This window comes from Erinaceus europaeus, chromosome 2 (genome assembly GCF_950295315.1).
Source record: "Erinaceus europaeus chromosome 2, mEriEur2.1, whole genome shotgun sequence".
Lineage (NCBI taxonomy): Eukaryota > Metazoa > Chordata > Mammalia > Eulipotyphla > Erinaceidae > Erinaceus > Erinaceus europaeus.
The window spans coordinates 34644009-34657616 of NC_080163.1; the positions used below are offsets into that span (position 1 = coordinate 34644009).

Below are 13608 nucleotides of genomic sequence, written 5' to 3' on the forward strand. Positions count from 1 at the left end.
AAATACTCTCTTCTATTCAAAGAAAAGGGTCTGATGTACAATCTAATGAGGTAAGCACTTATATACAGACTTGAGGAATATTGTTATATTTATAACAATTTTTTTAAAAAATTTATTATCTACTTATTTATTGGATAAAGCTAGCCAGAAATCAAGAGGGAAGGTGTGATAAAGAGGGAGAGAGACAGAAACACCTGCAATACTGCTTTACTACTTGTAAAGCTTTACCCTGCAGATGGGGACCAAGGGCATTGTAACATATGCGCTCTATCAGGAGCACTACCACCTGGCCCCTATAATAAATTTTTAATACAGATTATAGAAGCTACCATCCACACAAAGTAGTTAAATATTTAATAAATCAATAGCATATCGAAGAATTTTTCAAGTGAAGAAAAATTTTTTTCTTTCTGTTTTATTTGACAAGACAGAAATTGAGAGGGGATAGAGAAAGACAGATATCTGCAGCTCTGCTTCACTGCTTGTGAAGAGTTGCCCCTGCAGGTAGGGAGCAGGGGCATGAACCCAGGCATGGTAGTATGTGCACTTAATTGGGTGTGCCATTGCCCTGTCCCCAAAAGATCTATTTCCTTATTTGCCAAGAAAATACAATCCTTGTTTACCTCTTAATGTTAGACAAATTTATTTTTAATAGCCATTTCCTTCTCAATAATTACCTCTCCCTGGTTGCCAGCATAAGTTATTTCTTGAGGGCTTAAGTCAAAGCTAAGTGGCTTGAGATGTCTTAAAAAGAATTTTCCTTCAGATCAACCTACCTTGTCACTAATGGCTGCATAAAGATTTTTCTACAATGCTAAAGGAGCTTAGATTTTAATACTTCCTATAATAGCACATGAAATAATAAATTTTTTTCTGGGCCAGTGACTCCTTATTTTCTATCAGCTACTACAACCATCAGAGACCAGACTAAACAAAAAGATATGACAAATTTATAGAGGGGTTACTGTTAATTAAACTTTCCACTTACCCAGGAAAAGGTATTTCATCCTCTTCTGTCCATTCTTCTTGCTCTCCTCCATAATAATTGCTTCCTTGTCTAGTCATATCATGACCTGTATCTTCACTTTCACTATCCCCAAGGGCACTGTCTGAACTTTCATTTCTTGGAATGTCCCATTCAGTTCCTACAACAAGTTTTTTCTCAGAACTCTCTTTATCCCCATGGGGGACAAGAATGGAGAGTTTATCTCTTTGGTCCTGCTGAGGAAAGCAGGTTTTACATGTATCTTGGTGAACTGTTTCTACACAGTTACAAAAGTCATTATTCTGTTTGCTATTTTTTATATACAATTTTTTTGAAAACTCTAACATATAACAGTGTCCTTTACTATCTGTATTTGTTTTAACTGGAATATCATCAATAGTCCTGGTTTCAATTGAATCATCATTAAAATACTCATCAAACATACTTATGCTTTCTGGGTCTGAATTACTCCAACAGGAAAGTTCACAGGACTCTCCAGAAACAATGTTTGGTATATCAGACTCTCTAGATTGGTCCTCTGTTGTCTGTTTAGTTTCTTGACTCTGATCAGTAGTCCCTCTTTCTTCCTTCAGTGTTTTGGTGTGATGTCTGGTAATCTGATCCACCACTGCCTGGCTCCGGAGTTCAGTATCTGAGTCAGGTGACATAGAATCTCCAATCAAGAAAGTAACCTTTGTCTGGGCTGCCTCACAAGAAAATGCAGTAGGGACAAGCTTATCTGGGGGCTTTTTTTCCACAACCAGCCCTGTAGGTCTCAACACTTTGCCTGTGTGATTATCTGAATCCAGCAATTCTTCACTCTGCCATGTCTCTTCTGCTGGCTCTAAGCCTGACTTTGACAATTCACATTTGTCTATTGGAGCAGATCCTGTGGAAACAACTGTCTCTAGCTTGGTGTCAAGGCAAGCTCTCAACTTATCTCTGTACTGTTTAGCACCATCAGCATTTGCATGCTGGCAGTCAGAAGAGGAATTCATTCTGCACTCATTTGAAATTCTTAGCAGCTCCTTAGAGTTGTTTTGAATATCTTCTCTCTCTTGTCGTAAAGCATTCTCTATATTTTGTCCAAGCAGCGGATGGCTACAATATTTACAATTACAATTTGGAGTCCTTATCTCTTCTGATTCTTTAAAGAGCAAACTACTTTTGTTTTTATGCATCGTAATAAGCACATATTCTGATTCTTCTATTTCACCTTTCTCTAAAGTGGTTGTAATTACTGTGCCAGGCATAACAATGGCTTCATCTTCTCCATTTTCTAAAAGATGAGTTTCCTGAAGTTCAGAGCATCTTATGAAATAAGTAAGAAAATAAAGCAGTCTCTGAACCATGTCTTGTCGTTTGCCGACTACCACAGTTCTTGCTAAGCGTACAGGAGAGCCAATAGCGCCATATAAGTCCCCTATAATGGGAAAAAAAAATCAGTTAATGAACAAATATTTTACTCCTGCACTAAGCAAGTTATTTTCAATGGTCAGAAACTTAATTTATGAGGGGATAGGTCAAGTTTTACAGTTAGTTCTTTAACGGTGAGCGACTAATCATGAAAGTACAGTGATGAGATAAATGGTATCCAGTTTTTCTGGCTTCCTCCTTCAGCAACTGCTATGGTCATGAAACTTTAAGCAGAGCCAGTTCTGAAAGACACATTTACCAAGAATATGGCATGTAAAAGGCTACAGGCAGAAACTTTCATCTGGACAGAAAGTGTGGCTTCAAGTACTATGTGTAAAAGGAGACATTCTGTAACTTCAAAGCAGAGAAGAGAAAGTACAATATTTTCAAGGGCGGGAATAAAAAGGGTAAGGGAATAGGGGGTGGACAAAGAGAGGATGGAAATAGTAATAGAATGGAATAGAGATGTAAGAGTCACATTATACACTTAACCTTCCTTGCCTTTAATGACTATCTCTGAAGTTTAACTGTTGCTACCCAATTCAAGACCCCATACTCTCATGTTTTTTAAAAGCCCATTTCCCCCCATAGATTGGGTACACAAATAGAAAAGGCAGAAGAGAAGAATGATAATCACATAAAGGCAAGAATGGGCAATATAGGAACATGTTGTGACAGACTCAGTAAAGCACACATTACCATGAGCAAGGATCCCAGTTCAAACCCCCATTCCCCACTGTGGGAGAGAAACTTCCCAAGCTATGGAGCAGGCTGCAGATCCTCCTTCTCTCAGTCTCTCTCCTTCTCTCTCTCCTACTCTTTGCCCTTCACTCTATTTGTCTCTATCATAATATATTTTTTTAAATTTTATGTAATACAGAGGCTACCAGATGTGCTGGAGTCATGGTGCAGGAACCAAGCCCCAGAAATAACCCTGGTTGAAAAAAAGAAACACAGCACATTTATTCATGTGATTCATTTCCTCTTTTGTATTCATAACAGATATAGTCATTACATTAAAAGGAAGAATAAGGAGACCTAGCAGTTTTCAGTGTCTTATTTATGCTTTAAATCAAATTAAACCAATTTAACTGTCCTGAGAGATACAAGAAAAGAGAGAACTAGGGAGCATGAGAGACACTGTAGTTTCCTCCATGCAGGTGTTCTACTGGGTAAGCTATCTCTAGGTCCCCCAGAAGAGGTATTTTAAAAGAGATGCAAATACTACAAAACATAGTATTTCCTTTATTGATTTCAGCATAAAAATCCCACCAAACACTTATATAAAAGCCAACACATGATATGTACTGTAAGGATTTTCAGACCACATACATACCCAGTTGTGCCCAGAGTGGGTTGTATGGATGAGTTTTTGCCAACATGTCCACACTCTGAGAGGAATGTTTTTCTAAAAATATTTTTATAGGTGGCTGTCCATTAGGCATGACTGTTGGAACCCAGGCAAGATGATTGGTCAGAACTGCAGTAATGAGTGCTGGCAAGAATCTGAAAACAAATTGCATCCTATCAGATTCCCATCTATTTTCATGAAAAGTTAAGTGCAGTGAAAGAATAAAACCAAGAATACATATCCCCAGTTGGTTACACAATATATATATATATTTTTTTTTTAAAGGAGAAATGAAAGAATTATTTCCATAATGAAAATCAGTATAAGTAAAAATTTCAGTTGAAGTAGAATAGAACTTGGACTGGAATTGGTGTATTGCACCAAAGTAAAACATTCTGGGCTGGAGGGGAGATAGGGGCAGAGGATTCAGGCCCTAGAACATGATGGCAGAGGAAGGCCTAGTGGGGTTGAACTATTATGTGGAAAACTGAGAAATGTTATGCATGTACAAACTGTTGTATTTTACTGTCAACTGTAAACCATTAATCCCCCAATAAAAATTTTTTAAAGAATGTCCTTAAATATTTATAAAGGATTATTTATGATCACATATAATCCTGGAGAAAAAGGAAAAATATGGAAGTATCATGCTCCCTAACTTCAGTAATAGTGAAAAAGTAATAGTGATTAAACCAGTGTGGTACTGAAATAAAAATGAACACTTGGATCAATGGAACAGAATCAAGAGTCCAGAAATGAGTCTACACATATACAACCACTTAGTATATGACAAAGGGCCAAAACAACTCAATGGGTTAAAGGAAGTCTCTTCAACGAATGGTGCTGGTGAAATTGGACAGCTACATGTAGAAAAGTGAAACTAGACCACCACTTAACATCATGCATCAAAATAAAATTGAAATGGATCAAAGATCTGGATAACAGACTAGAAATTCTAACATTAATGGAAAAAAAAAAAAATCAGAAAACTTCGCAGGACCTTCAGGTCAAAGATATATTTAGAGACTCAACCCATGGACATGGGAAATGAAAGCAAGAATTAAAAAAATGGGATTATATGAAACTAAAAAGCCTCTACACATTGAAAAAAAACTACATAAGGATAACTAGGTAACCCAGTAAATAGGAGAAGATATTTGTATATCACATATATAACAAGTGATTGATATCAAACATCTATAAAGAACTGGTATAGCTCAGTAAGAAAAAAAAAAACAGTAATAATAATGTGGGCCAAAGAACTAAGTATACAGTCTTCTAAAGAGGAGTTAATACTCATGGCTCAGACATATGAAGAAATGCTCCACTTCACTTATCGTCAGAGAAATGCAAATTAAAACTAAGAGATTTTACATCACCGCTGGGAGAAAGTCCTACATCAACAAAACCAGAAAAGACAGGTATTAGAGACGATGTGAAGAATAGAGACTCTGCTACACTGCTGGTGGGAATGCAAACTGGTGCAGCCCCTTTGGAAGACTGTATAGAGTCCTTAAATAAAAATGGAATTACCTTATGGTCCAACAATACCACTCTTGGGCATTTATCCAAGGGGTACATTAATTTAAGGGACATCTGCGTGTGTTCACAGCTTCATTATTCATAACAGCCAAAGAGTAGAAGCAGGCAAAATGCCCAACTGGCTAAAGAAGTTATGGGGTATATATTCCACAGAATATTTCTGAGGGAGTCAGGTGGTAAGCGCTGCGGGTTAAGCGCTTGTGGCGCAAAGCACAAGGACCGGCTCAAGGATCCTGGTTTGAGCCCCTGGCTCCCCACCTGCAGGGGAGTCACTTCACAGGTAGTGAAGCAGGTCTGCAGGTGTCTACCTTTCTCTCCCCCTCCCTATCTTCCCCTCCTCTCTCAATTTCTCTATGTCCTATCTAACAACAATGGCATCAATTACAAAACAATAATAATAACTAGAACAATAAAAGGATAACAAGGGCAACAAATGGGAAAATAAAAATTTTAAAAAAGTGAAAATTTAAAAAAAAGAATATTTCTCTGAAAATAAATGATATTATGTGCTTTGGGACAAAACTGATAGAACTGATGGTGATTATGCTTAGCAAAATGAGTACAGAGATGCAAGACTTCCAGATGGTTTCACTCATATGTGGCATCTAGAGAACTGAACTTGCAGAAAGCTTACATCCCTGGCACCACAGTAACATTCTGATCTCACTAAGTTGAAAAAAAAATTTTTTTTTAAGTTCATCACTGAAATCCTAGAATTAAATGTTTTTAAAACTTTTCTATGAAATAAAAATATATAATAAGCTGACAAATTTACAACATAAGTCTCATAAAGTGCTATAAGATATCAAGTATTTTAATTTAGCATATAATTAAAGGTATTTATAGTATTTCTCTTTTTTAAAAAATTTCTTTTGGTAATCTTTATTTGATAGAGACAGCCAGAAATTGAGAGAAAAGATGAGAGGAAGAGAGACAGGGAGACACCTGTCACACTGCTTCACCACTCATGAACTCGTGAAGCTTTCCTTGTAGGTGGGGACCAGGGGCTTAAACCTGGGTCCTTGTGCATTGTAACACATGCACTCAACCAGGTGCACCACCCACCTGGCCTTTTCTTTTTTCTTTTTTTTTTTTTTTTTTTTTTTTTTAGTATTTCTCATTTACGTGGTTCTGTGTCCTTCTAATCTCTATTACTTAATTATATTTTAGAAATGCTCATTAGGAATACTCTTGTAGATATCTAGCTAGGGGCCAGGTGATGGTGCACCTGGCTGAGTGCATGTTACAATGTACAAGGACCTGGGTTCAAGCCCCCAGTCCCCACCTGTAGGGGGAAAGCTTTGCAAGTGACTGCAAGTGGGTTGCAGGTGTCTATCTTTCAAACTCTCTCCCTCTTCATGTTCTCCTTCCATCTCAATTTCTGGGTATCTCTATCCAATAAAGAAATATAATTTTAAAAAAGTTATTTAGCTATAATAAATAGTAGTTGAAAGTAAACAAACAGAGTAAGACTTACTGATTTTTAGAAGCATTTTCCATTAGAAAAGTGAACTCCTTCATGAAACGATGACAAAGCTGGTTCTTTTCTGGAGTCCCAGACATCATTGTAAGCCAGACAGGCTCTCCAATTCGTGGCATTGTATAAAGATTACAAATTGTTGTCCTTAAAAGAAGAAAATATATTATGAAATCACATCTCTTAAAATCTGTATTGCCAGTTTAATCTTTATACCTTCATTATTAAAACTTTTAAGCAAACACTGAATCAGTTCTATTTGTTACCATTAACATAGCATCAAGTTCTGAACATGAACACAAAATATATTCATTGAGATAATAGCTCAGATCAGTGTCCTGTACTGCTAAATAAATAACTTCCCTTTTTCTTTTCTTTCTTTTTTTGTGAAACACCAGAGTCTTACACATATACATGATTTTAGTGATTCTGGCTTCTATGATCGCTTCCTCACTGAACATGGGTGTTGACAGGTCAATCCATACTCCCAGCCTGTCTCTCTCTTTCCCTAGTGGGGCAGGGCTCTGGGAAGAGGGACTCCAGGACACATTGGTGGGGTTGTCTGTCCAGGGAAGTCTGGTTCTACTTTTAAACGCAATGCTAGGGTCTCACCTATACATAATACACCTTCCAGAGACCTCCCATTAAGCATTGGTTAAACTGGGCAGAGAAAAAATTCTTTACTAATCTATTTTTGAGTGAGATAAAACAAAAAAAGCAAAAGAAAAGAAAAAAAGAACTATTTTACTATCCACGAAACTCAGTGCCATTCATGATGCTAAGGCTAAAGCCCTGGGCCTGATGCAACATGGATTCTAGTAAATCTCCCTGCTCCTAGCTTTTTATTTCATTCTTCAAATATATATGTGTATGTGTGTGTGTGTGTGTGTGTGTGTGTGTGTGTGTATACACACACATATTTATTACATATATGTAAGACAGTGAGTGTTTCATATAACAGAGAGAGAGAAAAAACACAACTCCACTCAGGCACATGTACCACAGATGAACCAAGCATCCCACGTATTAATGTCTGGTGCTGTACTAGTTGATCTACTTCTCCAGACATTCATGATATATGCAGTTTATACTTAAATATATTGAAAAAAAAAAACACATAGAAAGAGTGGTAATAGCTTACTTATAAACCCATTTACAACAATACTTTGTAATCACCATTTTGCTGCCTATGTTGAGAATTCAAAACAAAAGTTCTGCATTGGCCAACAAAACAGCTCACTTGGATAGTGCATTGACTTTGTAATGCACATGGCCCAGGGTCAAATCCAGCCCTCAGTATACTGAAGGAAGTTTTGCTGCTTTGGTTTCTTTCTCCATTTCTCTTTTGTGGGCATGCATGTATGTTCCTGCATGTACACGTGTACTTGCTCTCTCTCTCTCTCTACACACACACACACACACACACACACACACACACACACACACACACTCCTTCTCTCTCTCTCTCTCTCTCTAAGCTGGAGCATGAAAAAGTAAAAAGCTCTTCAGGCAATGTTGACACTAAGACTAACCATTACCTGCAATGTTGGAGGTGAAGAAACTTAGTCTACGGGACAGAAAATAGCTGAGCCAGCAGAGAACATATTTTACCAGGTACAAAGAGCCAGGTTCAAGGCCCCAGGAACAACATGGGAAAATCATGCAAAGGGGAAACTTCTTGAGTGATGGAGTGGTGCTGGGTAGTTTCTCCTTTTCTCCCTACCTTTCATCCTCTATCTTGAAAAGTTTAATAAAAACAAAACAAAACAAAAGTCTGCCAAAAATATTGAAATCTTTCCGGTGCAAAGCTTTAGTGAAGCCCTGGTGGCAATAAATAAGTGAAAAAAAAAAAGGAAGTCCACCTCTCTGCTGTAATACTGTGCATTCTCTAAAGCCCTACTGTATAAAGGAACCTTTGGCAATCATGAGAATGTTCTTTCTGCAGAATGTTCTTTATGAAGAATATGGTAGTCACAATCATTATATGTTCACTAAACAATATATAGCTATATGTCTGAAGGATTAAATTTTTGAGTAATTTTAATTAAATAGGTATATGTGGTAACTACTATGTGAAAGTACAGTTCCAGAGAATTCTCTGAGATATCTACAAACTCTAATATGTATCTGAACATAATTCTCTAACACATAGAATTAGAAAAAGAAAAATAATTCTCTTGCTACTCAAATTACCAACTATGAGTACAATATACCAAAATAAATAAAATAAAAGTTTAAAATTCTGAGCACGTTAATGAGTCCTTAGCCTCTAGAGGGCACAAAATAATCACTAAAAAATAATCAAAGCTGCCGTTATTATTCATGACATTAGGGTATCATGTTGGTGTCATTTACCTCTTGTGACCTGTCTTTTTTATTCTTTTTACTCCAGAGACAGGGGAAGAGAAACTATAGTATCCCTTCATCATCTGCAGAGCTTTCTCCATTCTCAGAGTGCATCCATGTGGTGACAGGACTCAATCCAGAGACTCAGATAAAGTGCTTGTTCTACTAGATGAGCTATTTTCTGGTTCCCATAAAAGTACTTCATTGAATTAATGTTCATTTTTATAGAGCTGTAGCTTTGTACGTGCATGATTTCACTGCTCCTGTACTGACTTTTTCATTCTTTTTATTTCAGATAGGGGCAGAGAGATTTTCCTGGTGCTGCATGAGTGGTGAAGTGGTGCTGAGGAATCTCTCCTTTATACCCTACCTCTCACTCTCTATCTTGAAGATTGTCCTACAGTGAAGATTCCAGTCACAAATCTGAGTATGGACAGAATTTCCAACCAACATTTGGATCTGCACCTTCAATTATGACTAGGCAATCAAAAAAGGGGAAAGCCTACAAAGAGAAAAGGACAAAAAAAAATGACTAAAACACACAAAAATGACTTCAAGTGAAACAAAACAAATATTCAGAGAAATGAAAAGAAAAAAAACAGGTAAGAAAACAGATATGGACAACTGATAAAGACATAGCAGTCTCTAACAAAACAGATTCAGGAGAGAACATAAAAGAAAATAAACTAACATGGATAGCTATGCAATAAAGTACGGGACTTGTAGGTGGGAGGTCACTGGTCCAATCCCTGCAATACTCCTCCCAGAACTATCAGGTGCTCTGGTTTCTTTTTTTTTTTTTTTGCCTCCATGGTTATCAATGGTGCTTAATGCCAGCACTATGAATCCACTGCTCCTGGCAGCCATTATTCAAAAAATTTTTGGGGGGGAGGGGGATAGGCCAGAGAGAAATTGAGAGAGGAGAAGGAGAAAGATAAACACCTGCAGATCTGCTTCACTGCTTCTGAGGCAACCCCCTACAGGTGGGGAACCAAGGGCTAGAACCAGGATCCTTGTATGGGTCTTTGTGCTTCATACTATGTAGCTTAACCCAGTGCACCACTGCCCGGCCCCCTCTGGTTTCTATCTCACATTAAAAAAAAAAAAAAAGTAATAAAAATAATCTGTAAAAAAAAAAAAGTTAATAAAAATAATCTGTAAAAAAAAATTACTTAACAAAGGAAAGAAAAATCCCAAGGACAAGTCTGTGTTAAAAATATACTATACTGAGAAAGGGCCAGGTGGTGGCACACCTAGTTGAGTGCATATAATTACAATGGTCAAGGACCTGGGTTCAAACCCCCGATCCCTACCTACAAGGGAAAGCTTTGCAAGTGGTAGAGAGCAGTGTTACAGGTGTCTCTCTGTCTCTTTTCCTGTCATCACATTCCCTACTGATTTCTGGCTGTCTATACAATAAATAAATAAAGATGTTAAATGTTTTTTTTAAATATGCTGAGAAAATAAATGCTAAATAAGTTTAAACTCATACCCTGAAAATAAGCAGGCTCTAAAACTGATACAACAAAGTTATATTAATTAAACTCCTGAAAAATATAGATGAGTAAGAAAGATATCAGAAGTGGTCCAGGAGGTGGCGCAGTGGATAAAGCATTGTACTCTCAAGCAGGAGGAACCGAGTACAATCCCTGGCAGCACAGGTACCAGAGTGATGTCTGGCTCTTTCTCTCTCCTCCTATCTTTCTCATTAATGAATAAATAAAGTCAAAGAAAAGAAAGAAAGAAAGAAAGAAAGAAAGAAAGAAAGAAAGAAAGAAAGAAAGAAAGAAAGAAAGAAAGAAACAAAGAAAGAAAGGAAGAAAGAAAGAAAGAAAGAAAGAAAGAAAGAAAGAAAGAAAGAAAGAAAGAAAGAAATTAGAAGTTAATTAAAATTGTTCTTGGGAATTAAGAATGAGGACAAGAGATGCTGAGAGGTGGATCACATGTCATCTTGTACAAGGACATAGTCTCAAGTCCCTAGCCAACACAAGGGATAAGCTTCATGGGCAGTGCTGAAGTTTCATGGGTGTCTTTCCTCTTTTCCTACTTTTCTCTCACACACACCCTTCTCTAAAAAAGGTAAAGAAAACAAAACTAGTGGTGCAGTGGATAAAGCACTGGGTTCTCAAGCATGAGGTCCCGAATTCAATCCCTGGCAGCACACGTACCAGAGTGATGTCTGGTTCCTTCTCTCTTCTCCTTTCTCATAAATAAATTAATTAATTAAAAAATATATTTATTTTATTTATTCCCTTTTGTTGCCCTTGTTGTTTTATTGTTGTAGTTATTGTTAAGCGGTTAAGCAGGTTAAGCGCAGGTGGCGCAAAGCACAAGGACCGGCATAAGGATCCCGGTTCGAACCCCGGCTCCCCACCTGCAGGGGAGTCACTTCACAGGTGGTGAAGCAGGTCTGCAGGTGTCTATCTTTCTCTCCCCCTCTGTCTTCCCCTCCTCTCTCCGTTTCTCTCTGTCCTATCCAACAACAACGACAACAACAATAACTACAACAATAAAACAACAAGGGCAACAAAAGGGAATAAATAAATAAAATATTTTTTAAAATTTAAAAAAAAAGGAAAAAAACAAAACCCACTGAAGTAGGCACATAATCCCAGCAATAACCCTAGTGGCAAAGGAGGAGGGGGAAAAGAAAAAAGGATAGGAAAGGGTTCATATTTCTGTTTTACTTTTTCATCTTTCCCTATATGCTAGTTTTTATTTAAACAAATACTATATGAATGAGTGATTATGAAAATCAATTTGTTTCCCATGAATTCTTGAGCATGTTAAATTATTACTTCAAGATCATGTATTAGCACCAGATCTACCATTACTATAGCAGTACAATTATAACATTAACTCTAGTGTTTTGGTTTTCAAGGATATGTGATCTATATCAAGAATCTCTGATCTCAGAATATATCCAGTGGAAAGAAACTAGTTAAGTAAGAGTGCTCACTACATATAACTCATGGTGCTTTCTTCACTCCTAATGATGATATCAACCCCTTCAATGGTAAATCTTTTCAATCATTTGACCCTTTATAATGCCTGGTCTGTCTCTAGAGAACAAAGGAATCCTTTGCTTGGAAGGGAACTATAACGTGACTTAAGTCTTCTTTGATATCCATGATGGCATCTAAGTAAATCTCCAAGGAACTCATCTCTGCCAGGCAGCAATGCTTACAAGCATGTTTCCTGCTCTTCTAGGTTTCAGGGTTTCTGTACACATGTGAATCATTTCCTTCCTCTTCTCAACTACCCCAAATTTGTAACTTACCTTTTTTTTTTCTACAAATAATGTACTTTTAAACCCAACTAGCTGCTAGCTTTTCCTTCCTTTCTTCTTTCCTTTATTGTTCCTTTCATTCTCTTCCTTCCCCCTCCCCTTTCTTTTCTTTCTTTATCAAGGCTTTGTATTGGGCTTTGCACTTGCACAATTCCACTGCTCCAGGCAGACTTCCGTTTATTTTTCTCCCTTTTCCAGAGACAAGGTGACAGAAAACAGAGAGAGAGAGAAAGAGAGAGAGAGAGACAGACACCATAGCATCACGCCACTACTTATGTAGTCAACCCTTTGCAAGAAGCCACATGATAGATGAGGTCTCAAGTTCAGGTTCTTGAGCATGTCAAAATGTGTTCCTTACTGAGTGAGCTATCCCTGGGAAGCTAGTTGCTAACTTTTCATAAACAATTTCAAAATTAAATATGACAGATTTTCATTATTTACAGAAAGTTCTATAAAGTCAATTTATGCACTGAGTCACAACTTCTAGGGGAAACAGAGCACTAGGTTACTAGTAGCCTCTGGTCAAATTCCCTTATCCCTACAATTACATAATCTTGATTCCTAAGCCTTCTGTTTAAAGAGTTATGTAAAATAAATCACTTTAGAATTTTTTCCTGAATTAGGCTGTTAAGTAAAACTTGCCAGTTTATATAAAGAACAGGTACACTAAGTCACCGGGACGTGTATAGAGCAGACATAGGGGCCAAAATAAGAAACCATCTGGTCTGGCCCTGCCAATATGCAACCACAGGTGGAACTCAAAATTGAATTAATCTCAGAACTTTTTTCACAATAACATTAAGTGTAGTTTTTTTTTTTTTTTTAAGTTGATAATTCTGTGTGATCCATGACCCAACAGGACCGCTCTACTATCTAGGAATTTCTCTTGGTGCCACTAGTAGTGCTCACATGTGATGATAAGTCTCAAAGTTGGGTCCTCACCAGAAGGAGTCTCTATATTTAAAAAGCATCAGGGGTCTGGAAGATGATTCAGCAAATAAAGTCTTAGGGGGAAAAGAGTTTTGTCTCTTGACCCAATACTAAAATGACCCAATACTAAAAACCATATGATCTCAAGCACATTTAATATTTCATAATATAGGAACCAAAGGTCTAATGAACTATCCCTTCATTTGACTATGGGACAAAGAAATTTTAAAAATTTAATGTAATTGGAATAAAGAGACAATTGTTCTTGTATA

At 37.1% G+C, this 13608-nt stretch overlaps 1 protein-coding gene across 2 annotated transcripts in view; it reads right to left on the bottom strand.

Annotated features, from left to right (window-relative positions):
* The window catches only part of FNIP1 (folliculin interacting protein 1), a 94384-nt gene that overhangs the window by 17356 nt on the left and 63420 nt on the right, over positions 1–13608 (bottom strand). For both annotated transcript variants that reach the window (XM_007532523.3, XM_007532525.3), the window contains 3 exons: positions 6772–6918; positions 3738–3907; positions 989–2408 (listed from right to left, as the gene is read on the bottom strand). In XM_007532523.3, coding sequence (XP_007532585.2) covers positions 989–2408; positions 3738–3907; positions 6772–6918 — 1737 coding nt within the window. The remainder of the gene's footprint in view (positions 1–988; positions 2409–3737; positions 3908–6771; positions 6919–13608) is intronic.